The 26,572-nt window shown below is 37.5% G+C and overlaps 1 protein-coding gene across 6 annotated transcripts; it reads left to right on the forward strand.

The window, feature by feature from the left end:
• Window positions 1-12,389: 12,389 nt before the first annotated feature.
• On the forward strand, window positions 12,390-21,290 carry DTWD1 (DTW domain containing 1). Of its 6 annotated transcripts, none has more exons than XM_066196495.1 (5): window positions 12,390-12,474; window positions 14,657-14,935; window positions 15,948-16,091; window positions 16,946-17,219; window positions 21,003-21,290. In XM_066196495.1, the coding sequence occupies exons 2-5, from the start codon at window positions 14,663-14,665 to the stop codon at window positions 21,230-21,232; spliced, it is 921 nt and encodes a 306-aa protein (XP_066052592.1). In that variant the 5' UTR covers window positions 12,390-12,474; window positions 14,657-14,662; the 3' UTR covers window positions 21,233-21,290. The 6 variants fall into 6 exon arrangements, with proteins under 6 accessions (XP_066052592.1, XP_066052594.1, XP_066052590.1 ...); XM_066196497.1 differs by lacking the exon at window positions 12,390-12,474 and adding an exon at window positions 12,589-12,629; XM_066196493.1 differs by lacking the exon at window positions 12,390-12,474 and adding an exon at window positions 12,894-13,015.
• The last annotated feature ends 5,282 nt before the right edge of the window (window positions 21,291-26,572 follow it).

Raw genomic sequence — 26,572 nt, forward strand, 5'->3', positions numbered from 1 at the left:
TCGCTGGATGAGTTTTAAAAGGTAACAGTTATTTAAATCACATGTTTACTTAATACAGCGGAGAAGGGGAATTTACTAGCAGGAAAATAAGCTAAATTCTCTATGCTGATAATTTTGAAGATTAGGACTGTACTTGAAGCAGAAACTAGACAAGAAAAATATTAAAAGAGTTGCACAAGGTTTTTAATGTGACATTTATATTAACTTTATAAATATTGCCCCAGAAAAATTTCTAAAAAAGCTTTTTAACACCATGCCCTGAAATTCATAAAACAACAAAATTTTATTTTAAATATTTGGGGGGGGGGGAGGGCTTAATATAGTATTAAAGCTACTGTGTTAAGTCTCGAGCTCTGTAAAAAACTTCACAATACCTGTCTAAGGAAAGCTAGCTTGTAAATCTCAAGCATTCCAGACACTGAAATTCCATAACTGTTTACATTCCAGGCCTGAAAAGGGAGATTTTCTTCAATTCTGCCTGGAATGCCAATCCTAGCTTACCAAGACTGGTTGTTACTCTTTTATTTAGAGGCCTGGCACTTGAAAAGATTGACCCACTACAGAAGGCAAAACAAAATTACTCACTTTAGATGAAATTACTTTCCCATGAATATAATTATTTTACTTCAGTGCTAACCAGAAAAGCAGAGGAATTAGAATGAAGATGCATAGATTTCTCACATAAGGGCTAGTGCCGCAGAAGTTAGTCTGGCTCAGTACCCTTTGCACCCCTCCCTTCAGGAATTCACATACATTTCTAAGTTTCCCCCTAAGCCTTCTCATGCCCAGTCTAAACAGTGCCAGCTCCCCATCTTTCCTCATGGCAGAGATGCACCAGTCCCTTACCACCCCTGTGCCCTTTCACTGGACTCTGTCCAGGATGTCCATGTCTCTCCTGTACTAAGAGCCCAGAACTGAACAGAGTGAGTATTCCAGGTGAGTCACCAGCACTGAGTAGAGCAGAAAAATCACTTCCCTTTTCTTCCAGCTACTCCTGTAATATCTTTATTATCCCTAGAAAAGTTTTTTTAATAATGTTTTTATAATGTTATATAACGTATAATTTTAATCAGAAATCAAACCGAATTCCCTTTACAATTACTACTGGCTGTCCAAACATAAACACAATTCACTATTACCTTGGACAGCACCAGTTTTGATGGACAAGAATCCAGTCCTCAGCTAGTGACTGCTGTGTTTTCAGGGTTCACCTAGTGGCTTCAAAACCTCACTCTGCCACAGATTTCTTATATAACTTTCAGCAAGCCACTTTCAATGTCGTATTTGGTAAGAGAAACAAGTCTGAGCCTGGTACACACTGCTGAAACAACAAACACACAAATTACCTGACTAATGAAATTACCTGACTAATCACAGCAGGGCAGCAGAGGAACTGCAGCTGTCTGTACCCACATTCCTAGTGACTTCTGTTGCTACCAGGACATCCCTGTGGCACAGGCAGATAGATAGATCAGTATCTCTGCTCACCCCAGCAAACAGGGTGAGCCTGTTTGTATCTTCCTGAGTTACTCTGATGTTACTGCACAGTACAGTAAAACAGGATGAGATTGTTAGAGGCAAGGGAACATTTGAAAGCCATGGACACTCAATTGTTGCATAAGATACATTAATAGTTCAGCTACCTTGCCTATGCACCCTATTCCTATTGATTTCACCAAAACCCAGGCACAAAAGTGGGTCTGAACAAGTAACTAACTTCTCAGTGGTCATGAAAGAGAACAAGTGATTATTAAAACAAAACCATGAGCACCCTGAAAGCCTAAAGCAATAAGGTACATCACTACTGGAACGGCTAAAACAGTAAGGCTTCTCCCTTTTGTTTTATTGCCATAGGAAAAAACAAGTCATTATATTTTGGCAAAAAACATCAAGATAACAGCTGCAGTGATTTCAAAATTATTGCCATTAAAACAGGCTCCCTGAGGTGAGAAGTGTTAATCAACAGCTGAGGTGATTTATTGAACCAGCTTCACAAATAACCACTTTCTACTTGTTTTTATATTCTTGTTTCTACATACTAGTAAAGTACCAAGTTCTAAAAGGAAATAAGATTATACTGGAATGAAACCACTGGATTTTATAAAGATCAGGCAAATGTCTCCACTGGGTTTAGATTTTTGGGTTTAAGAAAATACCCAAATGTTCCTGTGCTCAAAAACACAGCCACATTTCATTTTCTAAACACTGTACTGCAAACTGAGCAACACACAAAAAATGGATTCTGTAAACAAGAATTTCCTTTCAAGACTGTAATTTGATGAGAGTAACACAGACTTTCAGTCTTAAAGAAACCACATTAATTGTACTTATAAAGAAACACCAAAGTAAAAAAGGAAAATTATTCAGGAAAGCCAACAGTCAATACATCATGACAGTAAGACAGTTCAGGTTTTTAAGTCACAGCTGTGCATAGCCAATCTATATGAAGATTCTATAAAGCTATATTGATTTGTAGAGACTAAATCCTTCAGCTAGGTCTCAAGAGGAACTCTCCTCTTTAGATAGCCTCACACAGCTCTTTTACATCCACATTACAAGAGAAAGCTTGTGGAAATCATGGCACATGACAGAACACTTCCCCATCCTCTGGCATGTCTGCAGTACCTCATTAATTCAGGATTTCTGAGTACAGCATGTTCCAAACCTCCTCTCCTTAACGTTACCAGGCACAAGAGACAGCCCTCCATCATTTCCTAAGCAGTTAACTTAATTGTAGAGAAAACATATCAGAGTGCTATCATTGAAAACAGTAGGGGCTGGAGACTGGTAATGCAAACTCACAAGTTTTTGCTCAGATGTTTTCCTCTGAATTGTTTTGCAACAAAAATAAGGTTTTCCTACCTTGATGTATGGGTAATGATCTAAATTTAGAAAAAGCACATGAGCCCATGAAAATAAAACAAACCAAATGAGGGGGGAAAAAGGCAAGGATAGGAAAAGTTATGGTTATGGTTGGTGCAGATTGACAAAAAGGATTAAGAGAACATTGGTTACATAAAACTGTGGCTGTAGATGCTTGGAGGAAAACAGTAATTTCAGGAAGCGGGAAGAGAGAAGAAACTGGCTACCCTGAAAGAAAAAAATGCTGGAAAACATTCAGAAAGGGAGCAAGTTAGAAGCAACATCAGCACGAGAAGGTTGGAAAAAAAAAGTTAAAATAGTGGCCATGAGAAGGAAGAGAAGGCTAGACTGAAAACATAAAAATCAAGGTCTGATCCATTGAGACAGTGAAGACAAGGAAGTAAAAGATGCTACAATGCAAAACATACTGAAAATGGGATCCAGATACCAGAGAAAGGAGTAGAACAAAGAGTGGCTGTCATTAGTATAAGAAAACTGACTAATCAAACCAAGATGAAATATCAGCAGCTTCTTTAAATACTTTGTAATATTGTTTACAGTTTCATCAAATGGACTTATCAATATATTGGCAGGATATATATTTAGAGGTGATCAAAATTCACAATTAATTCTGAATTGCTTTAATATTTTGGTTTTGTGCAAAATAAACTGAAAATATTAGTGATAATTTATGTTGACAGTTAAGATATTGCAATGTACCATAAGTTTTATTCCAAAATCTACGGTCACATGCATTATGTGTTTAAAATATTTACAGACTGACGGGCTGCTGCAGAACTGGCAGATGAACCAGCTTGTATTTTAGCAGTAGCATCTTTACTAGCATGATTTACTGTGGCAGCCTTAAGGTTTTTAGACCTAAAATTTTAAAAAATTTCATTTAGAAAAATGTTTATGTGAATTTTGAAAGTCACCCTATGAATATCCCCAAATGGAATTAAAATTTCTTTATTTCCTGCCTCCAGTGTGCAAATTTTCTTTTATGCCACTGTGAACTTCAGGCATGAGATCCAAGCCTGTTAACTGAAATAATTATATTCATATACTTAAAGTCAACCAGAACAGTTTTTGCTATCTCCCTTCTGCTTCTACTTGGTTTGCACATGGGTGAATACCCTTACTTTGTGTTTGTTCCAGTCCTGGTAATTTAATACATTTGCATATGTTTTGTTGAGGTTGCGAATTACTCTTGCAGCAATACTTAATTTACTTTATTCCGTGGTTTTCAGTCTTCATTCCACTACAATTTCACACAGCTCCCACACCGTAAGTTTCATGCAGACACAGAATCTGTGCCATAGCAGTGGTCTCCTCGAGTACTGGGATTTTTTCTGGTCTGACTAAATTTCACTTAAATCCATCCATTATCTGTTTATAATGGTTACACATTACAGAGAATGCTGTGGGCTTATCCAGCTCTTCCAAGTTAAAGGCCCTTTAGGAGTTTGGAGCATGTATAACTTTGATGTATATAAACCTTCTCTAAATTAAATTTTTCAGGGTGATCTTTTTCTATATACAATTTTCTCTGTCTGTAACTAAAAAGAAAATTCTTCCCAACAAACAGTGACTGACACAGATAAAAGTTTTGAGAAAATATTTCTGTATTTTACATCTACTTCAAAAACATATTTCTATTGCATTTGTCAATCAGTTTCAATATACAAGATAATGAAACCCACATTGTCATGAAATCTAAATAAGTGAGCACTAAAGATAGAAATCTGCTCTAAATCTAAGTTTTGGAATGGATATCAAATGACATATGCAATCTAAAAATCATAAACTTTTACTGTCAAAACATGCAGATATTTAATGGTAATATAATACTACTTCCAATAAAAATTTCTAGGACAGGTATAGTCTGAATTCTGTAAAAATATTTGTAAAAAAGTGTCTCTTTTTTATAGAGACATACCTTCAAGGCCACCCACAAACAGTTGCTTTTGCAAAAAACATTTTGAGATGTTTGATCCAGTTTTGTTTTTCTTAAGGGGAAATAATGCCATGGATAGTTAGTTCAGATTCCTTTCCAGGGTACTGTTTTAAAATATTCATATTTATATACCTACAACCAGTATTAAGAAATCATCATAATTGTTATTACTGAGCAGAAAAAGCCAGCTTTGACACCAGTATTTCTAGTACTGCATTTTCTATGTATGTATATGGATGTATGGCATGACATACATAAGGCAACAGATAACAAAGGCAATAGATTCTCACTGAAATGCACAGCTGGTAGTCTGGACAAAATATGCCTCAGGGAAAGTAAAAAAAACTACCAGAACCTGAGACCCACTGTAAAACTAAGTCTACAAATCCCACCTTAAAGTCATCATCAAAATATTTAATAGATTCAGGAAATACTTCCCAGAAAGCAACATAATGACTTGTGACAACCAATCAGGATACACCCGACAAAATAACATCACATCTAAAAAGTCTAGAGATTTCATATTGTAAATTTTTTAATTAATGTAAAAAGATTTCATTTTGTAATTTTTTAATTAATGTAAAAATATTCAAGTGAACTGTAACAATTGCAACGAACTTCTGCTGGAGAAAAAAAAGCTTTTAAAAATCACATAATTTAATATCATAATTTAATTTTTCTATTCACACATTATATGAGCCAAAAAAATTCCCTTTAATGACCGCCCATGATAATTTCCAGCTTTTCCTCACCAGTTCTGGTTGTTCTCTCTCTCAGGTAGGTACACGCTTGTGCTGCCAGCTGTCTTCTGGAGCCAAAAGCTGCCAATCTGGATGCAGGCACATTGGCTTATGTGCCACATTAATACTTTCATGTGCCAAAATGCAGACCTACCCATGTATCACTGAAAATGCTACTGGTACTCTTAACTGAGAAAAAGCATCTTTAGCATCCCTGGGAACGAGAAGAAAACGCCACAAAATCTGCCATTCTTTCAAACAAGTGCTCTTGGTTAGGTTTCAAAGGGGGGAAAAATCAGGGCAAAGATACCTATGTAAATTCAGACATGGCTGTGTGCAGAATAGTGATGCACAACATTGTTAAAGCTCACAGCTATCTGAGGAGAGGCACTGCCAACACAAAGGAACAGCACTGAAACACATATCCCTAGATTAGTGCCCTCTTTTACTCCAACACACTGTTCTTCTAAACATTTTAACAACTTCTAAGCCTGTAATTGGTTTTGAGTATATTGAAGTAGTTCCTGATTCAGAATGGCACTGACAGACATGCATTATCTGAAGCATATGTTAAGTTTATCAGCCAACAATTAAGACAGAATCTAAGTGATGTACTGAACCAAAGCCAGTGTACACAATCACAGCCTCCTGGCACACGAATATTTTCCTCCTCTTCTTAAAAAAGAACATAGTGATCACCTGAGGTAACAGAACATATACACCTTTGATTGATGCTCTTAACCTAAATATTCTGAACTCATACCTTTTACAAATTTTAGCACCATTACACAAAGTAAGCAAAGTAAAATAAACAGTCAATTTCATCTAAAAGTTTATTTTAAGCTTCATGATATAAACCTGCTAACTAAATTCTTCATACATTCAACTACAGCTCCTTAAAGTTATGTGAAAAGTTGATCTTGGACCCACAGCTGATGCAGTTGAGCTGCATGAGTAAAACACTCTCATTTTTGTACTAGTGGAATATGCAGATTATTTGTTTGATAGTAACACCTCTAAGAACACTCACAATTAATTAATATGTTAAACTTCTGGAGAGACCACAAAGAATCCTGAGGCATGGCAATAGATTATTTTGAGAGAAACAGACTTCTCCAGACTTTGAGAACAATTTTCTATCAAAACAACAAAAAATATTCAGTACACTGAATGCAGGGATTTAAAAACTCCTAAAACCACAAAGCGGTTCACAATTAGACAAAGGTAAAAAGTACAAGGATTTTAATTTGAAACATGATCCACAAGCATATAGGAGCCTCTTTCAGCTTGCAGAAATACAGAAGGGAAATCCTTGCGGGGGAATGTTTAACTTTTACTGAGAGGAACAAAAGCAGCTTCTTTGGGTATCTCAACATTAGGCTGTCAAAATACAGGGACTGATCTGCACTTGCCAGATACCTGCAACTCCCTCAGCCTGTTACTGACATTTTTTCAATTTTCAGTAAACCTAGGACTAAAAGTCTAAACATCTAAAGTTTAAACCAGCAGAATGTTTTAGTTTGACACAAAATTAGTAAGGCATCCCATCACACCTGTTGCATTAAATTTATAACACAATTTAAAAATATGTGAGAACAGAAATATTGTAAATAACCACAATTAAAAAGTAGATGAAGACACGGATCCTAAGCTGTGCCAAAACTGTGTGGAGACGTGCCAATAGGATTTCCATATCCCTTGCATCTTGCTTATCTGAGTATATCTGCACACCTTTAAGCACAAATAAACAAAAAATTTTATCAGTCCACCAAAGGAGGCATTTCAGAAAGCATCATCAGCTTCTGTCAGTGTATTACAAATGTCTCCAACAGGAATAGCTGTGGATTATAAACTCATATAAGATTTTTTCACAGCCATTCTTTGGGTGCCAAGACATTAGGTTTTATGGGGGAAAAGTCAAAGACAATTAATATTTTGCAGGACTAGTGATTACTTCTGTACATTGTCAACCTCAAGCAGCATTCTTCTCTGGGTGTGTTTTTAACACTTTTCCTCAAAAATGTTGCGTTTGCCCACACAGGTTTTGTGGCAAGTGCTATCAACAGTTTGGTGTTCAGAAACAGAGTTTATCAAGGCTGCTCAGCCACCTGAATTTTAAATCTACCCTTCACTCTGCACAACATGCTTTTATCAGCTTGACAGTATTTGGACTTAGACAAATGAAAGGAATTAGGTTGCCTACATTTATAAATGTGAAGCAGTCAAAATTCACACAGAATATTTACAATATTCTAAAGTCTTATCAGTTAGAAACTATTTCAACACAGATTGTGAAATTCAATCAGTGCAATACTATTTGATGATAGGTTAATTTGCAAAAAATAATAAAATAATTTTATTAATAATAGCAACTAATTATGCAAAAAAGGTCAAAAGTGAGAATTTCGGAGAGATTGTTTTATGTTGGTGATAATGATCTGGTGAATATTGGGAATCTGTTTTTCTTTAGATATATTTCTGAAGCAATATAATATTGATATAATACTGATCCTACAGCATAAAGAAACGAAATTTTGATAGCTAATTAGAAATGTAAAAAATATTTTTATAGTAAGAATTCAAATTTGTTTGTAAAATGAATTACTTATGGTTTAATTTATACTCTAAGTAGGTATACTTATCTAGTCGGTTTTTATTACATCAAGCATTTACATGTTAACGATAAATATTAATGGAAGCTTACACATTTCCAATTCAAGTTGAAATTATAAAACAATGTAGAACCTTGGCCTTTCACAGCACTTTGAATTCTGACTCTACCCCAAACTGACTTTCCCAAGGAGAGAGTTACCCTGACCCAGCAGACACCAACCTGCTCAGGAACAGGGATCACTCCCTGAAGCAGATCACAAAGACAGCAGAGACACAGCTCAAGACCAGCCCTGTTTTTTTCAACTGTTATTTAAAATCTTGAATTCACAGGAAAAGACTGTGACTTATTTGCCTTTTCTAAAGTATTTATAGCCATAACTAATTCCCCCTGAATTTGAGTAAAAATACCCCAAAATTTACTTTTTTATGGTGAAGTCAGTCATCATATTTACACAATATTTAGAAATTTCACTACCCCATATATCTGAATTTATGTAATCTTAGAAAAACTGACTGACTTAGTGTGCTGTTAGAGGTATTTTTTTGATTTCAAAGTCAAACCATATCCATAAGACAGAATGCTGTGTACTTTTTTACATACAAGCTAAAGAAACTCATCTGTCCATTTCAACCATTTGACCCCTCAGTGAAGTATTTGGGAACCTGAAAAATTTATAAATACTTATTTATAATTAATTCTATTTCCCACAATGAAATAAACAGTATTTTCAGCTAAGACAATTCACGCTATGAACTGTGAATATATTTCAGATAAAGAACAAAGGCCTAAAGCCAACACTTAAGGTGATCACAAGATCTACTTAGAGATATAAAAAAACCAAAGCAGTTTTTCAAGCTGGGTTTTTTTACCCCCTAAGAAACATACAGAGATAGGTGTAATTCCATTTCTTTATCCAAGGGGAGGGAAAAGAAATTTTGATCTTTTTTGTCTTATCCATAAAAAGAATTATAAATATTTAATACTCCTTTGCTCTCCACATCTCACTTACCTGAGTCAGAGCTTCCTCTGCAGTAATTTGCTCAGTAACAATGTCTTAAAAAATTAACCAGGCTTAGCAAGAAATAGGGGCTGGATTGATGATTTTATTAAAAGCTCCAAGCAGGCAAAGACCTTACATATATCTGGATCTACACCTAAATGTGTCTACACACAAAACTTAACACACTGTACAGGTCCCCTCCATCACTGGAAGGATTAGAAGGCTTGAAAGTTTCCATTTTCAGCCCATCTTTCCTTTATTAACACCACAGTCTGTGGAGAACATGCTTGCATAGACTTTTGCCTGCACTTTGTTTAGGCCTAAACAAAATGTTCCTAAAATCCAGGCAGAACTGAGACTTCAGTTTATTAGGCTTTTTCAAATTAAAAACTTGACACTTCACACTCACAGACTGAGGGAAAGCTGTAAACACTTAACTGGGCCAATGCCTGTCGGGTGCTCTGTTCAAGGGCAGTAAGATGTTCTTGTAGAAACACCGGGCCACACTGGAATGAGAACAGTTTTCGAGCACGTTTCTGTTATTCTCTTCTCCAAGTCTGAGAGTGCTTGATGTCCATACAGATATTTACACATAACACTAAAGGAATAATCTTTTTGTAACTTGCCCATCAAAAAGCAAAGCTCATCAAGAGAGATACAACTCAGCCATTCCTTCTGCAATCAGTACATTGTAAAAACAGCTTTTTCTAAAAATAATACAAATGCAAAGATTAATTAAGTAATCTGGGAACTTTGTTTTGCATAAAGATTTGCAATACAAGTATAAATGCATCTTACATTGAAGAATCTCTAATTCTGGCAACATTGCAATGCAGACTGTGCTTTCCTCCTCCCTCATGTACTGCATTCAGAGAGGATTACATCATCTCAAAGAGCCAGAAAAACAGAAATAGACCAGGGAGGCCCATTACAGCAGACACAGGGTAATTAAAAAGACTATAACTTTTTAGTTAGAGGAGGAGATAACTCAGGAAAAAAGGGTCATTATGTTTCTAAAGAGACAAATAAAATCATGTGCAATTTAAGTTCTCGGAAAGGCCAGTAATGTCTTCCATCTGTTGAGAACAGCCTTAGAAGCACAGGAGGAAACTGCTCCTTGATCCAGCAAAGAATTTAAACTAGCAGCTTAAATATTTGAGCAAATTGCTGGAAGCAAAGGTAGTTGTTTGAACTTGATCATCAAACTGATCACTTTCCTGAAATAACTTAGTAAGCATTAAAACAGAGTAATCAGTGTGTTTTTAAGCACTCTGGTATTGCTGAAGAACATTCACATGCTCTATTTTAATAGCAGGGCAGCAAGACAAATTATTTCTTAAAAAAAGTAAATCAGTGAAATGTTATTGACTACACTGAAACTATTAATAAACATGCTCATTCTGTGATGCTGTGACTTCAGAATAAAATGATTAAGTAAAACCAATTTTAAAATGTGAACAATTCAATACTTTGTTTTGATATTATCCTAAATTAAAGTGTTTCCATTTTTTTGTCAGGTTCCTCCTCCTAGGTATATAATTTTAAAAAAATTAAATTTTATAATGAAATGTTCCACATCTTTGCAAGCATTTTTTGTTTCTTTGTTCCAGTGAGGGGGAAAAGTTCTGGTTCAAAGCTCAAAAGAGCAAATTTTCTGGTTTAACAGATTTGAGTGAATCAATACTTGCAAATAATGTAGGCAGGTCAAAAGGAATGTCCTGCTTCTTGCAAAAAGAATGTCATTCTGACAAATCACTGGTAACCACATTATACGGAATTCTTCAACAAACCAGAAAGGCATATAGAGTAAAAGATTTCCCTAGCAGTCTTACTAGTGTAAGAAAAGAGAGAAAGGTACAATCAGAACCAACTATTCCCCCTTTCATCCTCATCAGAACCTTCTGCCTCCGGGTTCAGGACTTTCTCTTACATTAGTAATGGCATGGCCTGATCAGATCTTTTAAACAAAGCTTTTTTCAGTATCATCACTGAAGCAAGGTTCCAAGCACAGAAAATTGCTGTACAGCAGACAGGCATTTTCCTCCATGGTATAGCTTGAAAAAAAAAAAGAAAGTTAACAGCAGAGAGCCTGCTCTCTTAAAGGTTTGCCATTTCTACAAAGCTCTTTTGCAGTGCCCAAGGGTCTTGGAAATACAATCTACACTCGAACTCAATTCTCAGTATTTACATTCACAGGGTTTTGCTCAGGACCTGACTCACTTCTTCACGCACATAGGTAGTTAAAACAATACCCAATTGGACTCACCAAGTCTTGAGACCCTAGTAATTCTTCAAAAATAAAAGGAGGCTTTTGTATTTTCTGCTGACAGACATTAAGAATTGCTCTCATCGAAATGTCTTGAAAAAATACCTCGAAGGTAACATATATTAGCACATATTTAAACTTTAGACAACTAAAAGTGAGCATGTTCACTGTAGGTTCTCCCAATATATAAAATACTACCACACATCCTTAGATGTTAAGACACATACTAAATATGTGAAAGATTCTTAAAGGCATTTAATCACAAAGACAGAACTTCCATTTCCTTCTCACTACCTCCACAACATTATACTATTATTACTATTCATATACTTCTAAAATGCACACTGAAGAAAAAGTGACAGATCTGCCATTTTTCTAATGTATTCAGTACTTTGTTTACAAGCTGGAAGCTCCGTGAAGCTTGCAGATTAGGCGAAGTTCACCCTAAAGGCTGAATATTGGGAAAATGTGAAATGGAGCAGCATCCTCAACCAGGCCACGGAACCCACAGAAGAGATCCAATGTTCCCTTTTGAGAGGAGATGCAAAACAAGCAGCACTATTCTTCCAGTCAATACGCTTTAAGGATACTACTGGGTGCGGGGGAAAATACAAGGTTAAAAAAAAAAAAAAATCTGCTTTATCTATCTTTGCTGGAGTTCTCACGGGAGTCAAAGCCGCAGCCTCGCACCCCAGCGGTTTCCAGCGGTGCCGCCTCACGGAGGGGGCAGCGCTGGGCACGGGGCACAGGGCAGGAAACACCTGGCCAGGGCCCAGCTGGGAACGGCGGGATTCTCCCCGCCTGCCCAGCTAGCTGGAAGTGGTTTCTGGCCAGGTTTTTGTGACACAAAACATGGATCAGCCCACACGGGGCGTGGGGCGCCCCGACAAACACAAACCACTCAGACAGAGGCGGCTCGGCGGAGCCGCGCTCAGCCCCGGGCGGTTTCCGTTCCCCGCCTCCCCGCGGCCGCCGAGCCCCGCACTTTGGTTCCGGGGCCTGCCAGGGCCGCGCAGGAGCCGCGCCGGGCGGCGGGTGAGGAGTGGGGGCGCGGGGGGCCTGGAGCTGGGCGAGGAGCGGCTGAGGAGCTCCCGCCCCACCGCGGCGGTGGCGGCAGGAGAGAGGAGGCGGCGCGGCTCGGGAGCGCCGAGGGGCCGCGCTCTGCGCGGGGCGGGCTCGGGCAGCCCGCGGTAGGAAGCGGCTTTGCGCCCGCAGGGGCCGCGGTGCCGCTGCGGCGGCGGGACGGGGCGTTCGCGCACGCCCGAGCGGCAGAAGCGCGCTGTCGCTCCGCCGGCGGAGGCGGCGGCGCAGGGCCTGCCCGCCGAGCGCCCTGCGCCGTCTCCGCCCGCAGAAGCTGCGATCGCTGCGCTCCGGAGCCGGCCTGCGCTCGGCTCGCTCGGCTGATGGCAGCGAGCAGCGGCTTACAGGGAGTTTGTGGCATCCCATGAGCTTTACACAAACCCCCGAGGTGCACCGGCCGACGTGCTAAGCTGTCCTAGAATTGCATCTGGAGTGTGGAGGGTACCCTCCACCGGCAGTGATTTACCAGGGATTTGGAGATGAGATGCAGATGGAGGTTTTATTTAGTCTTAAAAATATGTGTCTGAAATGAGAGTTGGGTCTTAGAATTCTAGTCTGTCATTTTCTGAAATGAACTGTACGGTATGTATAGTGCTGCAGCCTGAGCACAGCTATTATTTTGAGGCCACAGCGTATCCCTTGTCAGTATGGATAACAAAAGCGCTTCAGGGTGTCACCGTTGAGCGCCACGGAGTGTAAGACATTACACTGAAAAGAATCAGTTTGCAGGCTGGGAATGCATGTCCAATTCCAGGGCCTCTCGCCCTCTGCTTCTTGGGGAAACCTGATAATAGCGCAGGTTACTCTGAGATGTAAAGTATACTTGCTTTATCTCAGAGAAACTTGAAAGCAAATTGCACTAGAAAATTCTTATGCATATTAGATTTTGTGTTTATTTGAGTGGACATCCCTGACCTTTCAAAAGTTAGACCGTTGCGGAGGGGGAGGGGAAGATCTCATAGCATGCATGACTATTTAATTTTACCAGAAAATAACTTTTCTTTCTGGGATTGATTTTAATTTTGTGTTGGAAACTTAGATCTGAGTTTTTTGCTTTTGTTACTTTTCAATTATATTACACTTGATTTTATTTAATCATTTAATTTTGGGTTACATTTCAGGACTTACTGTTTGTTTTTGTTAAATATGATTTTGCTACATCATTTCATAAGTGTGATCCTTGACATGGAAAAGTAAACCTAAATTAGCTGAAAGTAAATACTGAGAATAACTTCTTTCATTGCAAGTGATGCAGCACCAAGTGCCAAAGGCAGTTTATAACTAGTGCAGGCTGGGGGCTGCTGCGAGGATGAGAGAGCACCCCAAGTGATCAGTCTGAAGGGGCTGTCACAGCCCAGCAGCACTAATTCTGTCTGCCCTGGGGTGGGCACACGGTCATGTTTCTCATGCATTGCTCACAGTACATGCTGAAACTTCTGTGCCAGCTGCAGAGGGTGAGACAACACCTGTCCTGAGAAAAGCCTGAAAAAAAAAATCCATCAATGGTACTAAATAAACACAAACTTGCAGAAGTCAAGACTGGATCAGGACTTACTGTCTGCTACATGGGGCACCAAAGGCCTCTTCTAGCTGTTTCTTTTCAGCCTCAAACTCTTCTCCTGGAAAATTTCTTCTGTTTCACAAAGTTCTGTCCAAGCAGGATTTCATTCAGGTTTTTTGGTTGGCCCACACACAATAAATTTTAGGACGGAGATCTAAATTTACACAATTAACTTTTGTCTTACAAATTTCTATCCTGTTGGCATATAATTTCTTGTCAGTAGTCATGCTGGAGACTAATGGGATTGCTCATCCAGGTAAACACTGCTTACCAGTGTTTTCGTGCACTTTTAGGCACAGATCTTAACAACAGAGAAATAACAGACTTCTGCAGGAGTTCAGTGAGTGGGACAGTGAATGTGCATCTCTGCATTAAGGATGCAGATCTCAGGTTCTTTCCAGCTGTTTATCTCATGCCCTCCTGAAATCTCTTGAATCAGAGGATTTTATTATTCTTCCTGTTGTAGGAAGTATCTTCTTTGTTGCGATGTTTTTGTTAAATGTGATAATACAAAATAATTTCTAGTAGATAAGTTTATAGTAATTGAATTTTTATTTCATATTTTGACTGTTTCAGCTAACCATGTCTTTAAATTCATCTACACTTTTAAATGAAGAAAATGCTCAAGGAGCAAAAAGAAATACTGAGTGTTTGGAAAGCCTACTGGAGACTCCATCATCGTTTCAAGATAATCCACTTCAACAATTACAGTTAGCATCCCAGGAAGTACTGGAAAAGGCAAAAAAGAGTGGGAGATCAAAATGCCCCCGATGCAATAGTTCAAGGATGTTTTATTGTTATACATGCTTTGTTCCTGTTGAAACTGTCCCTACCAAAGAAATTCCAACTGTGAAGGTTAATATTTCTTAATGATTTTTCATAGTATCTTTTAGGTTTTAGTTACTGTGGACAGAATAGTCTGTCTGCAGCCATTTCTTTTCTGACAGACATTCAACTTGAACACAGCTATAAGTATGCGTAAACTACAGTTAGATAGTTAAATAAAATTACTGTTCTTACTTGAGGAATTACATGTACAAACACTGAAAATGTTCCAGTCCTCACATAAACATTTATGTATCTCCTAGATGAGAATATAGACTGAAGTCACTCAGCTTCTCATGCAACTGTGTTTTCACTTAGTTGTTGAAAGTTTCTTTATGGTGCTCTTGTGCATTTGTCAGTTTCTAATAACTCTGGCCAGAACACATTATAATGTGAACAAAAACTTTGTCCATAACCAAGAGTGAATTTTACATAAATGTGACCTAAAAGACATTCCTATATGTCATGGTTCTGTAATTCAGGTAACTACTCTTAAAATATAAATCGTGTAATGCCTTTCAGCTAAGATACTTGGGGAAGCTATCAGAGAGGGCTGAGACATTTTGCAAAATCAGTTAGGAACGAAGATGCATTTTGAAGACACTGGAGTTTGAAAGCATCATAAAAATACTTTAGAAATACTTTGGAAATTTCATTTAGTAAACTTAGGTGTATGTTCATTGAAGTAGCCCTTTTCACAGTTGGGTGAATACCTAATAGAGATAGGTATTCATATTTAGAACCATTACATTGCTCAAATTAAGACCACATCTAACTTACCTTATTGATTCTATTTCTGGAGCTTGTTCCACACTAATTCTGGAAGCATGCCAAAGTGCATCATTGCTTACTTAGGTATTTGCATAAATTGAATGTAAAAGGTGCTTCTTCTAACTTGTCTCTAGTTTAGTTCTAAACCTATCAAAAATTATCAGATGTTTTAATTACACACCCATAGGAATTTCTGCCGAATTTTGAATGTTTCTGTACAGATGCTCACGAATATGATGATAAATAGTGCCTTTGTCTCCTTTTACTCTAGTTACCTTTGAAGATTGACATTATCAAACACCCAAATGAAACGGACGGCAAAAGCACTGCTGTGCATGCTAAGCTCCTGGCACCTGATGATGTTACAATTTATAAATACCCTTGCATTCCAGAATATGAAGAGAAGAGACATGAAGTAAGAGGTTCTCTAGAGATAGCCAGGCTTTATGCTGGGGAGGTGCAGCTTCCTCTTGCAGTGGTGGTGCCCTGCTGGGAGGAAACCACTGTTCCATTAGTGCAGTTCCTCCTGTGCTCTCTCAAAGCTTAGCTCTACAAACACAGAGTTCTGGACTGGAACCTTTTCTCCAAAGCTGAGAAAGACTGCAGCACTATTTAACCACCTTGATTTTTGTATGTTCATCCACTCACATAATGGAGAATTGGATTTACTGTGTACCTGAAGAAAATTTTTGCCTAAAAATGAAAGCATTCTACTTGGAGCAAGTTAAACAGTAGTTGAATGCTGTGTTCATATTTAGCAGCTGCAGTATTTAAACCTCCTTAAAATTGGTAACATTCACTGTGACAGAGGAAAACAACTAAAATGCAACTCTTGTCTATCACAGCATTGAGCACAAAAAGAGTGAGCTATGAACTTGGATGTGTGTGTTCATTTAAATGGCAGGCTATTCTTTTTGGCTCTCCTGCCCCATATACTGCAATGACAAGTGACATTTGAACTTCCTTAGGGCTGACACCGCTGTCTTGACTTGAAAAATGTTTTTATACAGAAGTGTTAGAGTTGGTAGTAGAGCCCTGGAAGTTACATTAATTAAAAAGCTCTTTTAAGGGTCTCAATTCATTAACATGTTTTTAACATGGATTTAACACAATATAAGACAACAGAATATTTTTAAGAGATACTATTTCATCTTGTCCTGACTTAAATGTTTATAGACAAGGTAGAAAAATTCTGTTCTTTAATACAAAAATTCCTGTTGTTTTATTAGATTTTATTGACATTCAGATCTGTTTGTTTTCTTCATTCAGATCGCACTTATATTTCCTGGCCCCAATTCAGTTTCTGTAAAAGATATTGCTTTCCATCTCCAAAAGTACACCAAGAGAGGTGTCTGTGCTAGTGACGATGACTGTTCCAGAGAGCCACTTCTTAAACATGCAAAAATAGAATCTGAAGAAGAAAAAAATCCCAATGAAGGCATCTCAAGCAGCAGAAGTGAAGGCACTAGACTGAAGAAAATAATATTTATTGACAGTACCTGGAATCAAACTAACAAGATAATAACTGATGAACGACTTCAAGGTAAAAAAATACAAGTTGATACTGAGATGTTATTGCTGCAGAAATGATTAGGGGGCATATGTCTATAACAGACCTGAGCACAATGTAAACTTATACGTAGCCCTATATCTAAATGTGTATGAAGGATTCAGCAGCCTGTTCCAGGGCTATAGAATACTTCCTGAGCCAAAGACACCATTACTTTTCATGTCATAGCATTTATTTTGCAAAATGATAATCCTAGTACTAAAAAAGCATTTACATTTATTTGTCTCAGTTCTCTATTGAAGCAAATTTCCTCAGTCTCAGAGAATGGGAGCTGTCATGTTAGACAGTGGAACAGTAGTTTGAATGGCCTCTGAAGGAAGCCAGGAAGATTGTCTTTGCAGGTGGCTGCCTGCTTTCCAGACACCCACGGGACCATTTGTGTACATGGTGGTGGCAGACAGGCCCCAAGAAGGTAAATGAGGGATTTAGGAGGTTCAGCACAGGTTTGTCCTTGCTTGGGTTCTCTTTCTCCTGAAGTTGCTAGTGGATGTTTCCATGATCTCACTATTCCAGAATAAAAGGGAATGGCTGCTTGCCCACGACACCCTTCCAACTCTGAGAGCAGAAACTGGTAATTCTGCAAAAAGGTTTTGTCTTAGGTTCTTTACAAGAAGTTTACATTTAAGCATTCTAATTAAAACCACAAAAGACAAAACAATTTAGCAATAGCATTCCATTTCCTTTGAGATGAATAGGAGTTCAAAAATACTTTCATTAGTACAAAAAGTGCACTTAGCTGGAAGGCAGGTTGTCAAGTTTATATGCAACATATATATACATACACATATACTACTGTTGCTTTGCACTGGTCCTACAAGGAATTTCACAGACTTTCTTACATAGATGATGAATATTGCCTTGCTGTCTAGTCAGTTTATTACAGAATCCCACATGTTAGTATGATGTATTAGTTAATTAAAATCCTATTACAAGTATTTAGTTTAACACAAAACATGCTCTATCAGCTACATTGAAGTATTACTGTAAAGATTAGAGGAATTACATGTTGCAAGTTCATATAAGGCATTTGAAATGTAAGAGAATGAATTCAAGGAACGTAACAGGCAGCCAGGGGAACTGAAAATTTTCATGGAAGCCTATGCATATATTAGTCAAAAAGTCCTGATTGGTGTTACTTTGGAACTCTCGAATGGTTTCCAGTTTCCTCATGACAATGCTGATTTGGTGGATTGCTCTGCTTTATAAAACATCTTGGTTCCAGCTGTTTTACAGCCCCCTGGGTTCCTGAACACCTTTCAGGATTGCTGTGAGGTTTAATAGTGTCATGCAAGTCAGTTTCTAGTATGGGAGAATTTTACCCATCCACACATTGGGTGTTAAAACGTGTACAGCCCATGCATGCATTGCTTTCCTTAGTATTTGTCATAAAGAACATAAATTGCATTAATACCCTTTTAGAGATTGAAATTTTCACTTCCAAGATGAATGGGGCAGAGTTTCCTTAGTCATAAACTGATGACATTTTTATGTTGTACATACATGAAAAATAGAGAACTGTTTTCATTTTTCATTTCAATTGCAAATGAAGTCATCATCCAACAAAATATTCGTCATATGCTAAAGTTCAAAAAGGAGTGTTCATAATTCCAAATAAAAAGTATTTGCCATACTTATTAAGAGTAAGTTACAAGAAATACTGAATGAAAACAATAATGAAGCCAAGAAAATGTAAAGAAAAGCCTTGTGTTTTGTAAGCCTATATTTATAGAGACAGTAAATCTAGTAAATTGTGCTGCACGAGAAAGCAAATGAGTACATCAATCTTAAAATAAGCTGAGAGAACTTGGACAAAAATACTTCTATATCTTGGAAAAGTGCTTAATACATCTTTTGAAAACAAAACTAAATCAGTTAAAAGCAAGAAATATATGAGAGTTGGTAATATCTGGGATTGATTACTTCATTAAAAGTGATCTCTAGATCAGAAAACAAACAGTTGAATCTAATGTTAATGATTACTTTCTCACATGAGTGATGGAGCTTTTGGCAATATCACCATGATTGTTAAAGAAACTGATTGCTTTGGGGTTTTTTTCCTGTCAGTTTGAGCTGCTTTGTATTAGCCAAATATTTTATTAGCTTATACATTGGTATTGTGGAGTTTCATATGAACTGTGCATATTTGTATGCGAACATTGCCCTTGGCTGTATTCAGATACACTACAGATGAAACATGCTCAGTAAACTTTCATCCTTAACCCCCTCTGGTTTTATTTATTTTTAATGAAAGGTCCTAAAATCTTTTGTTTGAAAGTAACTGATACTGCACTTGTGGTAAGCTCAGCAATGTCCGTGCTCTTGCCTTCAGTGAACTTTTGTTTGTATTCAAACCACAACTCCGTGGGAGTTTACTTTGGAGGAATCATCCCTGAGGTTTACTTCACTGCTTTTAGGCTGGAAGCACTGCTGCGTTTGATGGAAGTTTTCACTTTGGTTAGGGTTGAGAATTCAAGTGTTGAAAATTTTTGAGGGCAACAAGCTTAATGCAGTTTCCTACTGCTACTTTAAGTTTCACAGGTGTAGAATTATTAGAGGTAATAATTAGAATATGCTATTTTGATTCTGAAATGCCAATAATAACATTTAAATTCAGGGACAGACTCTCCTGTCCAGGTTTTTTTTTAAGTGCTATAATTGAGATTTCTTCTACAATGCAGGATACCATACATTACTAACTGCAAAGTAATCAACCAAATCCCTGTTGCTATTACACTGAAAAGAATTAAACACAGTTTGTAGGTTAAAAGTGTAGAATTACAAGTGCTGGGCTCTAGCCTAAATTTTGACCTCACTGAAACTTGCCTGTCCATAACTTCCAAGCAATTCTTAGACCATATTGGTTTTTGTACTGTTACCTGTACTAAACTGTCCCATGAGACAGAGTATCAGATTATGATAGAAGAAGATAACTTTACAATCTGCATCTGATATTGTTGACAGGTGTGTACCCTGTTCTTGATCATCCAATTGCCCATCCTGTTTACAAAGTGAAAACACATTAAAGTGGTTTCAGTTTTGAATAGTTTGTGCATCTTAGGAAACTTAAAAACCAAGATACATGTTCAAAATTCATCTGAGTAATAGAATAGTTACAGAGACTTAAGTTGATTAAAGATTTTCTTGTGCCATACAGAGACCAAATTCCCTCTTTCATCTTAGGTGGGAATGCTTTTAGTATCTAATAAAGTTAATCACGAGATGCTGTCACACTCCTGAGGAATTTCAGTGAGATTTCAGTTATTTAATGAGCATAAATGAAATGCTGCTGGCTCTTGTAAATAGTCCTCATTTCAGCAACACTAACAGTCTGAGGGATTCTGTTTTACACTTGAAAAGTATTAACTTTGCAAAAGATGAAGTAATAATTTTATGAAGATTGATGAGTCTTGGTAGGTGTGGGTTTCATTCACTCTTGCCATGTGAAGTGACTCTGCAGTTTACTGAGGGCTGTGTGGCTGTTTCAGTGAAAGGATAGCCTATAATTAACTGCAGATATGAAGATTGTAACCTAGGACTTACAGTACTACATCAAATTCCAAAGTGGTCCAGAAAAGAGGATAAAATTATTGCCTCGATTTTACAGATGAAAAATGGAGGTACAGGAAGAGGAAATTATTTTCATGCAGGCACTGAGCAGGCTAGCAAGCAAAGTCAGAAAACAAAACTAAAGTCTTGTTTGACATTCTGGCCACCAATCCACATTGTCTAATCTAGGTTATCTTTTTTCCTTGACAGGGTTACTGCAAATTGAGTTGAAGACAAGGAAAACTTGCTTTTGGCGTCATCAGAAGGGAAAACCAGATACATACCTTTCCACAATAGAAGCAATTTATTATTTTCTTGTGGACTATCATCAGGAGATTTTGAAAGAGAGCTACAAAGGACAATATGATAATTTGCTTTTTTTCTTTTCATTTATGTATACACTGATTAAAGATGCCAAGTGTTGTCCAGGAAAAGAGTAAGCTGTCTGTTGGTGCATGACACTACTCTTTTTTGTAATAATAAACTGCACAAACATTACTGAGTTTTTTTTTTGGAAATAGACTGCACTCTAAATAAATGTCCAAAAGTGAGCTGCAGACCTCATCCTGTACGCTTGAGGTCGTAGAACTGCTCAGATGAGCAGTCTGATTAGAGTTACTTATTTGAAATCAGTTACATTTTGCTAAATATTCCTGTACTTCAACCTACAGGCTGGATGTGCTCACTGTGATGTGCACATTTCCTGAGATGGGAGTGGAGGACTTGACCCCTCTTGCCAGAAAGAGTCATCTCTTTTAACTGTAAGAAGGAATTAGCATGCTGGCTTTTCATTGTTACTAATGCTTATGTCAGATGTTTTCTTTGTGGTTTACACCACAATACTGATTTCACCTTCATGGCATCAAAGGCTTACTGAAATGAGCAGATGGTGTTTCGTTGTCAGGGAGAGTGGCAGCAATACAGAATGAAGGAACACATTAATTGAATATGAATTATATACTTTCAGGATTAATTCTGGAAAATTCTTCTAGTAATAAAAAAGTGGTCTCTTTAAACACTGTTACACAGTGTATGATTTCTGTAGTACCATTCATGTACTGTTATATTAGGATTATTCCCAACGTCTTGGGTAATTTTAGACTTCTTCAAACAAATTTAGTTAAGTGTTTGTTGCTGTTATATAATATCATTATTTGGGGGAACACTAACCTAACAAATGTCACTATGGCATATTGTAGGCACCGAAAATAAAAGATGGTGGTTCTAACCACAACATTTCTGACAAGGCTTCCCTAAATTGGGCAGGCTGTGAATCTGCCCTGCTTTTCCTTTTGCAGTAGTGGGGCAGATTAGAACAGTGTAAGACCGACTTTGTGCTGATGGCAGTTTTGTCATAGGTGTAGTGCTGCTGTCAGAGTCAGGATGTGTGAATGTAGTTTTGCTAAGCTGTACCAGCACAGCCAGTGCTGCCAGAGGTAATAGACCTGAGCTACAACTTTAGAGCAGAGTTATATGAGTATATTTTATATCATACATTGATAAAAATTATATTCTTAAGTAGAAAAAAAAATGTTTCTTTAGAGGTGATACAATGTAAGATGGATAAATATTTCTGAATAGTCTCAGAAATGTGTTACTTAAGACAAAATACATCTTGTCAAAGTGACAGACTGAAGAATTACAATAGATTATTTTTTAAACAAAATATCCAGGTTTTTGTTATCACTTGTAGCAGACTCTCTAGAAGGGCACTCACACATCCTGGTGAGCGTAGAAACAGTGTCTTGGAAAATACTTGAAGAAAATGTTTTTATGCTTCCACAGCAATCCATACAGGCTCAAACAGCTGGTTTGTACTGTGTTTTTAATGCTTCAAGATACAGAAATCCTAATACTGCTTCAAACACAAGGTACAAATACACTCTTTTACATCATACTTCATATTTGATTGCTTATCTGCATAAGTGCATATAAAAATGCATTTCAGTGGACAACAAAAACATATGCCCATTTGCAGAACAAAATGCTGGTTATGTTACATGAGTGCACATGAAATGTGCGTGAACTATAACAGCACCACAGGAAACGCAGGCTTGAAGTCAGGATAAGAAAGGTAATTTTTATATCTACCTATACATTAAGATCATGTCTCAGGCAATGAGAAAAATCAGCAGTCTTATCTCAGTGCTATTGAAACACTGCCTATTCATTTGGTTCTTATTGCTATTGAGAGGTTATTTTGGCTTTTTTAAAATGATTAATGTTATTTCCTTTGGTATGAATTTTGATAGTCTTTTGACATTTCCATCTGTTCTTGTATTTCTTAAACAAAGATTGTTATAATTTTATTTTTTTAAAAACACACAAGTATAATAGCTTGAGAAGGAAACTTTCACCCACTTTAAACAAACAAAAATAAAATGAACCCACTGACCTAATGTTTTACAAGAACCAGAGAGAAAAATCTGGGGGGAGAGGGGGAGTTACTTCCAAGACACATTTCCCTGAAAACATGTTTTTTATTTAAGAAGCAGAGGTCAGATAAAAGCTTGTATAAGCTGTTCTTTGTTACTTTTGGAAAATAGTTTCATAAGGTGAAAAATTGTTTCCAAATTTAAGTTTTGTGTACCTCACTTTATTTGAACAACGGGAATTAAGAACCTTCTCCAAAAGAAAATTAGTTTTAGCTCTCAGATGAAATTAATGCACAGAAAGGATTTTAAATCTGGCACACTGCATCCAGGAATTGGGTTCAGATTTTTTTCTTCCAGCGCAGCCTCAGTGTAATGTGAGAGTCATTTGTTATACCAAGGGACAGAGGCACACCTAATACCTGTAATTTGTTATGGTCTGTTGCTATTCCTCTGATAACCTTTTATGGGAGCAGGAAGGAGGTTTTTGTCACTTCTGCTGCAAATCTGTCCTATCTGAGCAGCAGATGTAGTTGCCTCTCCCTTCTCTCATACATATAAAAGTATTTACATCCTCTGTTTAATTTTGATGTTGGGTATAGGAAGCCAAACCAAGTCATCCATCTCACCCTGAAAGCATCCCAGTGGTACTGATACATTTCCCCAGCTTTGAGAGTCAAGAAATTTTTTTTCCACTAAATGAAAGCAATCAAGTGGTTAATCCTTTCAAGTGCAATTAGCAGCACTGACCTCCCTGTTCTTTAAATTGCAGGTCATGGGGAGGTAAAGGCCAGTTCTGGGCCTTTTCTTTCATATCAGAATACCCCTTCACTATCTCTTCTGTTTTCAAAAACATCAGAGACCAAGAGGGAAAAACAGGCTTCTGCTTCCATTAGCAGTAACTTAAACAGCCATAAGTTAAAGGGGGAGGAAAAGGAAGAGCATCTCTATCTCCTCTCACAACAGAAGACATCTGGCCTTCTGTGGGGAGGCCCCAGATAACAAAGAACCTGTCAGTGCAAAACTCCGCAATGTGTTCAGAGAACCATTTTACCTGCACTCTGGCTCATTCATTTCCTGCCACTGAAGTCATCTGCTTTTGCTTATTGTGGGTATTTTTGTTCTTTGTTTGGCCAGGAGCATGAAGTGGCTTCACTTTGGCATGCCTGTAAGCTTGGTCAGAGGGAGTATTTAATCCTTTTCTCAAAATGAATAAGAGAGGGAGCTGCTGCAAAAAACAATTCCTTTCCTGGAAGGTAGCAGAAATGTCATCCAAGCCGAGGTTGAATAAAGGGTCATGTCAGTGCATGGGGTAACGATACATTGAGTTTGAAAAGAGATGCCAACTTGGAATCTACAGCACAACCTCCCAAAGCATTTGTAATCTTACCTGATTTAAATCCTTTGCCACTGCTTCTTGCAATTTTTGAGTCCATCTGGTTTTCCACGTAGCCTTCTTCAGGCCCAACTGCAGAGTAATACAAGGATCTGTTACTGCCTTTCCCTCACACTGTGTTTCAGTACTTTGCTTGAATGCTTTAAAAATAAGTCTCCTTAAATGATGGTTACAGCATACTTGTATAAAATGTAATGTGACATGAAAATCCATCCTACCTACCCCTACCTTCAAAAGTGTCAAAAGAAGGGAGGGAGGGAAACTTCCTATTAATTTCCCATTACTTCCGATAATGCAGTTAATACACTCCCAGGTGCCATTAACTTGTGTCTCAGAGTATTCTAGGACACAAAAGTTAATGGTGATTGCAGCACAATTACAGTAGGAAAGCTTTCTCACTAAGATCAAAATACATGGCAGTTAAACTGATTTACTGATACCAGAATATGAGGTCACCTGCTAAGGTACTGAAAGACTCAGCATAGTCCCTAAACTGTTATTCCTTGTCTTGACTGACACCATTTTAATAAAATTCCAATGCTGTCATTAAGAATGTGAATTGTGACTGGTCAAAACTAGTAATACCAACATTTAAAGGAAAATCTAGCACATTCTTCCTGTTCATGTGTTGGGAAAGATAACACATAGCTGGCATTTTACAGATTCAGAAGAGAAATGAGATGCTGTTGAATTTTGAAAGTAGTATATCACATTAAAGTAAAACTACTCATAGTGGTGTGATTTCTTCACCCCTATCTGCCAGAAATAAATTCAAATAATTCTGAAGTTCCAGAGTAAGAGGTGGGAAGTAGTTCTCTAATGCAAAACAGACAGCAGACTGTATTTTCACCTCATGGAAAGTGGAAATTTTTGTCTCACTTTAGCAATACTGGTGCGGTTGCCACATGATTTTACTGCTGACTTCTCAGACCACTGGTGTTGCAATAGGATGTTTAGAAACATGCCACAGAAGAGTGAACAGAAGAGAATGTGCTCCACCAACATACCCCAGACTGAGTCCTGCTCCTTCTCTGATCCTATGCACTGTGCTTCCCTTACCTGTAAAAGTAGTTTCTGCCTCTGAATAAAAGTGTCTGTCTATGAAGCTGGGCTCATAAGCCAGTTTAACTGGCATGAAATCTAAAAGCTTTAGTACAATTTTCGAAATTATTTGCTTTGGAGATGGATGAATGAACTGAAGAGAATTAAACTCTTTTAAATTTAAAATAACCCCATTATTTTGTCTTTTCTATAGAAGAACAATGCTTTGGGTTCCAGCAAAAAAGTTTGCTCAAGCTGAAATTCAGCCTTCATTTCATTTCATAATGTTAAATAAAAATTCTGTATTTCAAGAACATAATAATGTTTCATTTCTTTCAAAAATTATTTTTGAGGTTTCAGTTTCAGCTGACCTGAAACTGCATTTTCTAGTGATTAGTCTTTGCAGCTGAAACCTGCAGTATAGTTTTTCTGTTCGCAGGTTTCTTTGGGCAGAACCAATGCTACAGTCTTTTTCTTTTTTCATGTTTACAGCAGACAAGGAAGCAACTTGATACAGCTTCAGTTGTCAGAAGCATCATGTAACCACCTCAGTTTACTTAAAGCAGTTGGATCACCTTACTTCCTCTTTTAACCTCACACGTGTCTGAGTGTGGTTACAATATTGGCTTTCATCTGCATACCTGTGTTGGTTAAGAATACAAAAGTGCTTGCATTCTATTCTATTGTGACTGTGTTGGCAAAAAAAATAACAGAAACCTTTACATCACCAAAAGCTTCCTCTTTTCTTTGACTATGGCTTACTTTTTCCAGGAAACTGGTTTAAAATCAATGCCTGAAGCAGCTTCCAGGGACTTCGTCAACAAAATTACAGTGTCAAACTCTTGAATGCAGAATGCTCTCTAAGGTAGGCATGGCTGAGCTGATTTTGCTCATTTTAAAAGAATTTATTGAAAAAAGAATGAAGTAAGGTGCAAAAAAAACTGCTTGAATGTTTTGAAGCCCATGAAAAC

This window comes from Chamaea fasciata, unplaced genomic scaffold (assembly GCF_029207755.1).
Source record: "Chamaea fasciata isolate MVZ Bird 193981 ecotype frontalis unplaced genomic scaffold, bChaFas1.0.hap1 SCAF_14, whole genome shotgun sequence".
NCBI lineage: Eukaryota > Metazoa > Chordata > Aves > Passeriformes > Sylviidae > Chamaea > Chamaea fasciata.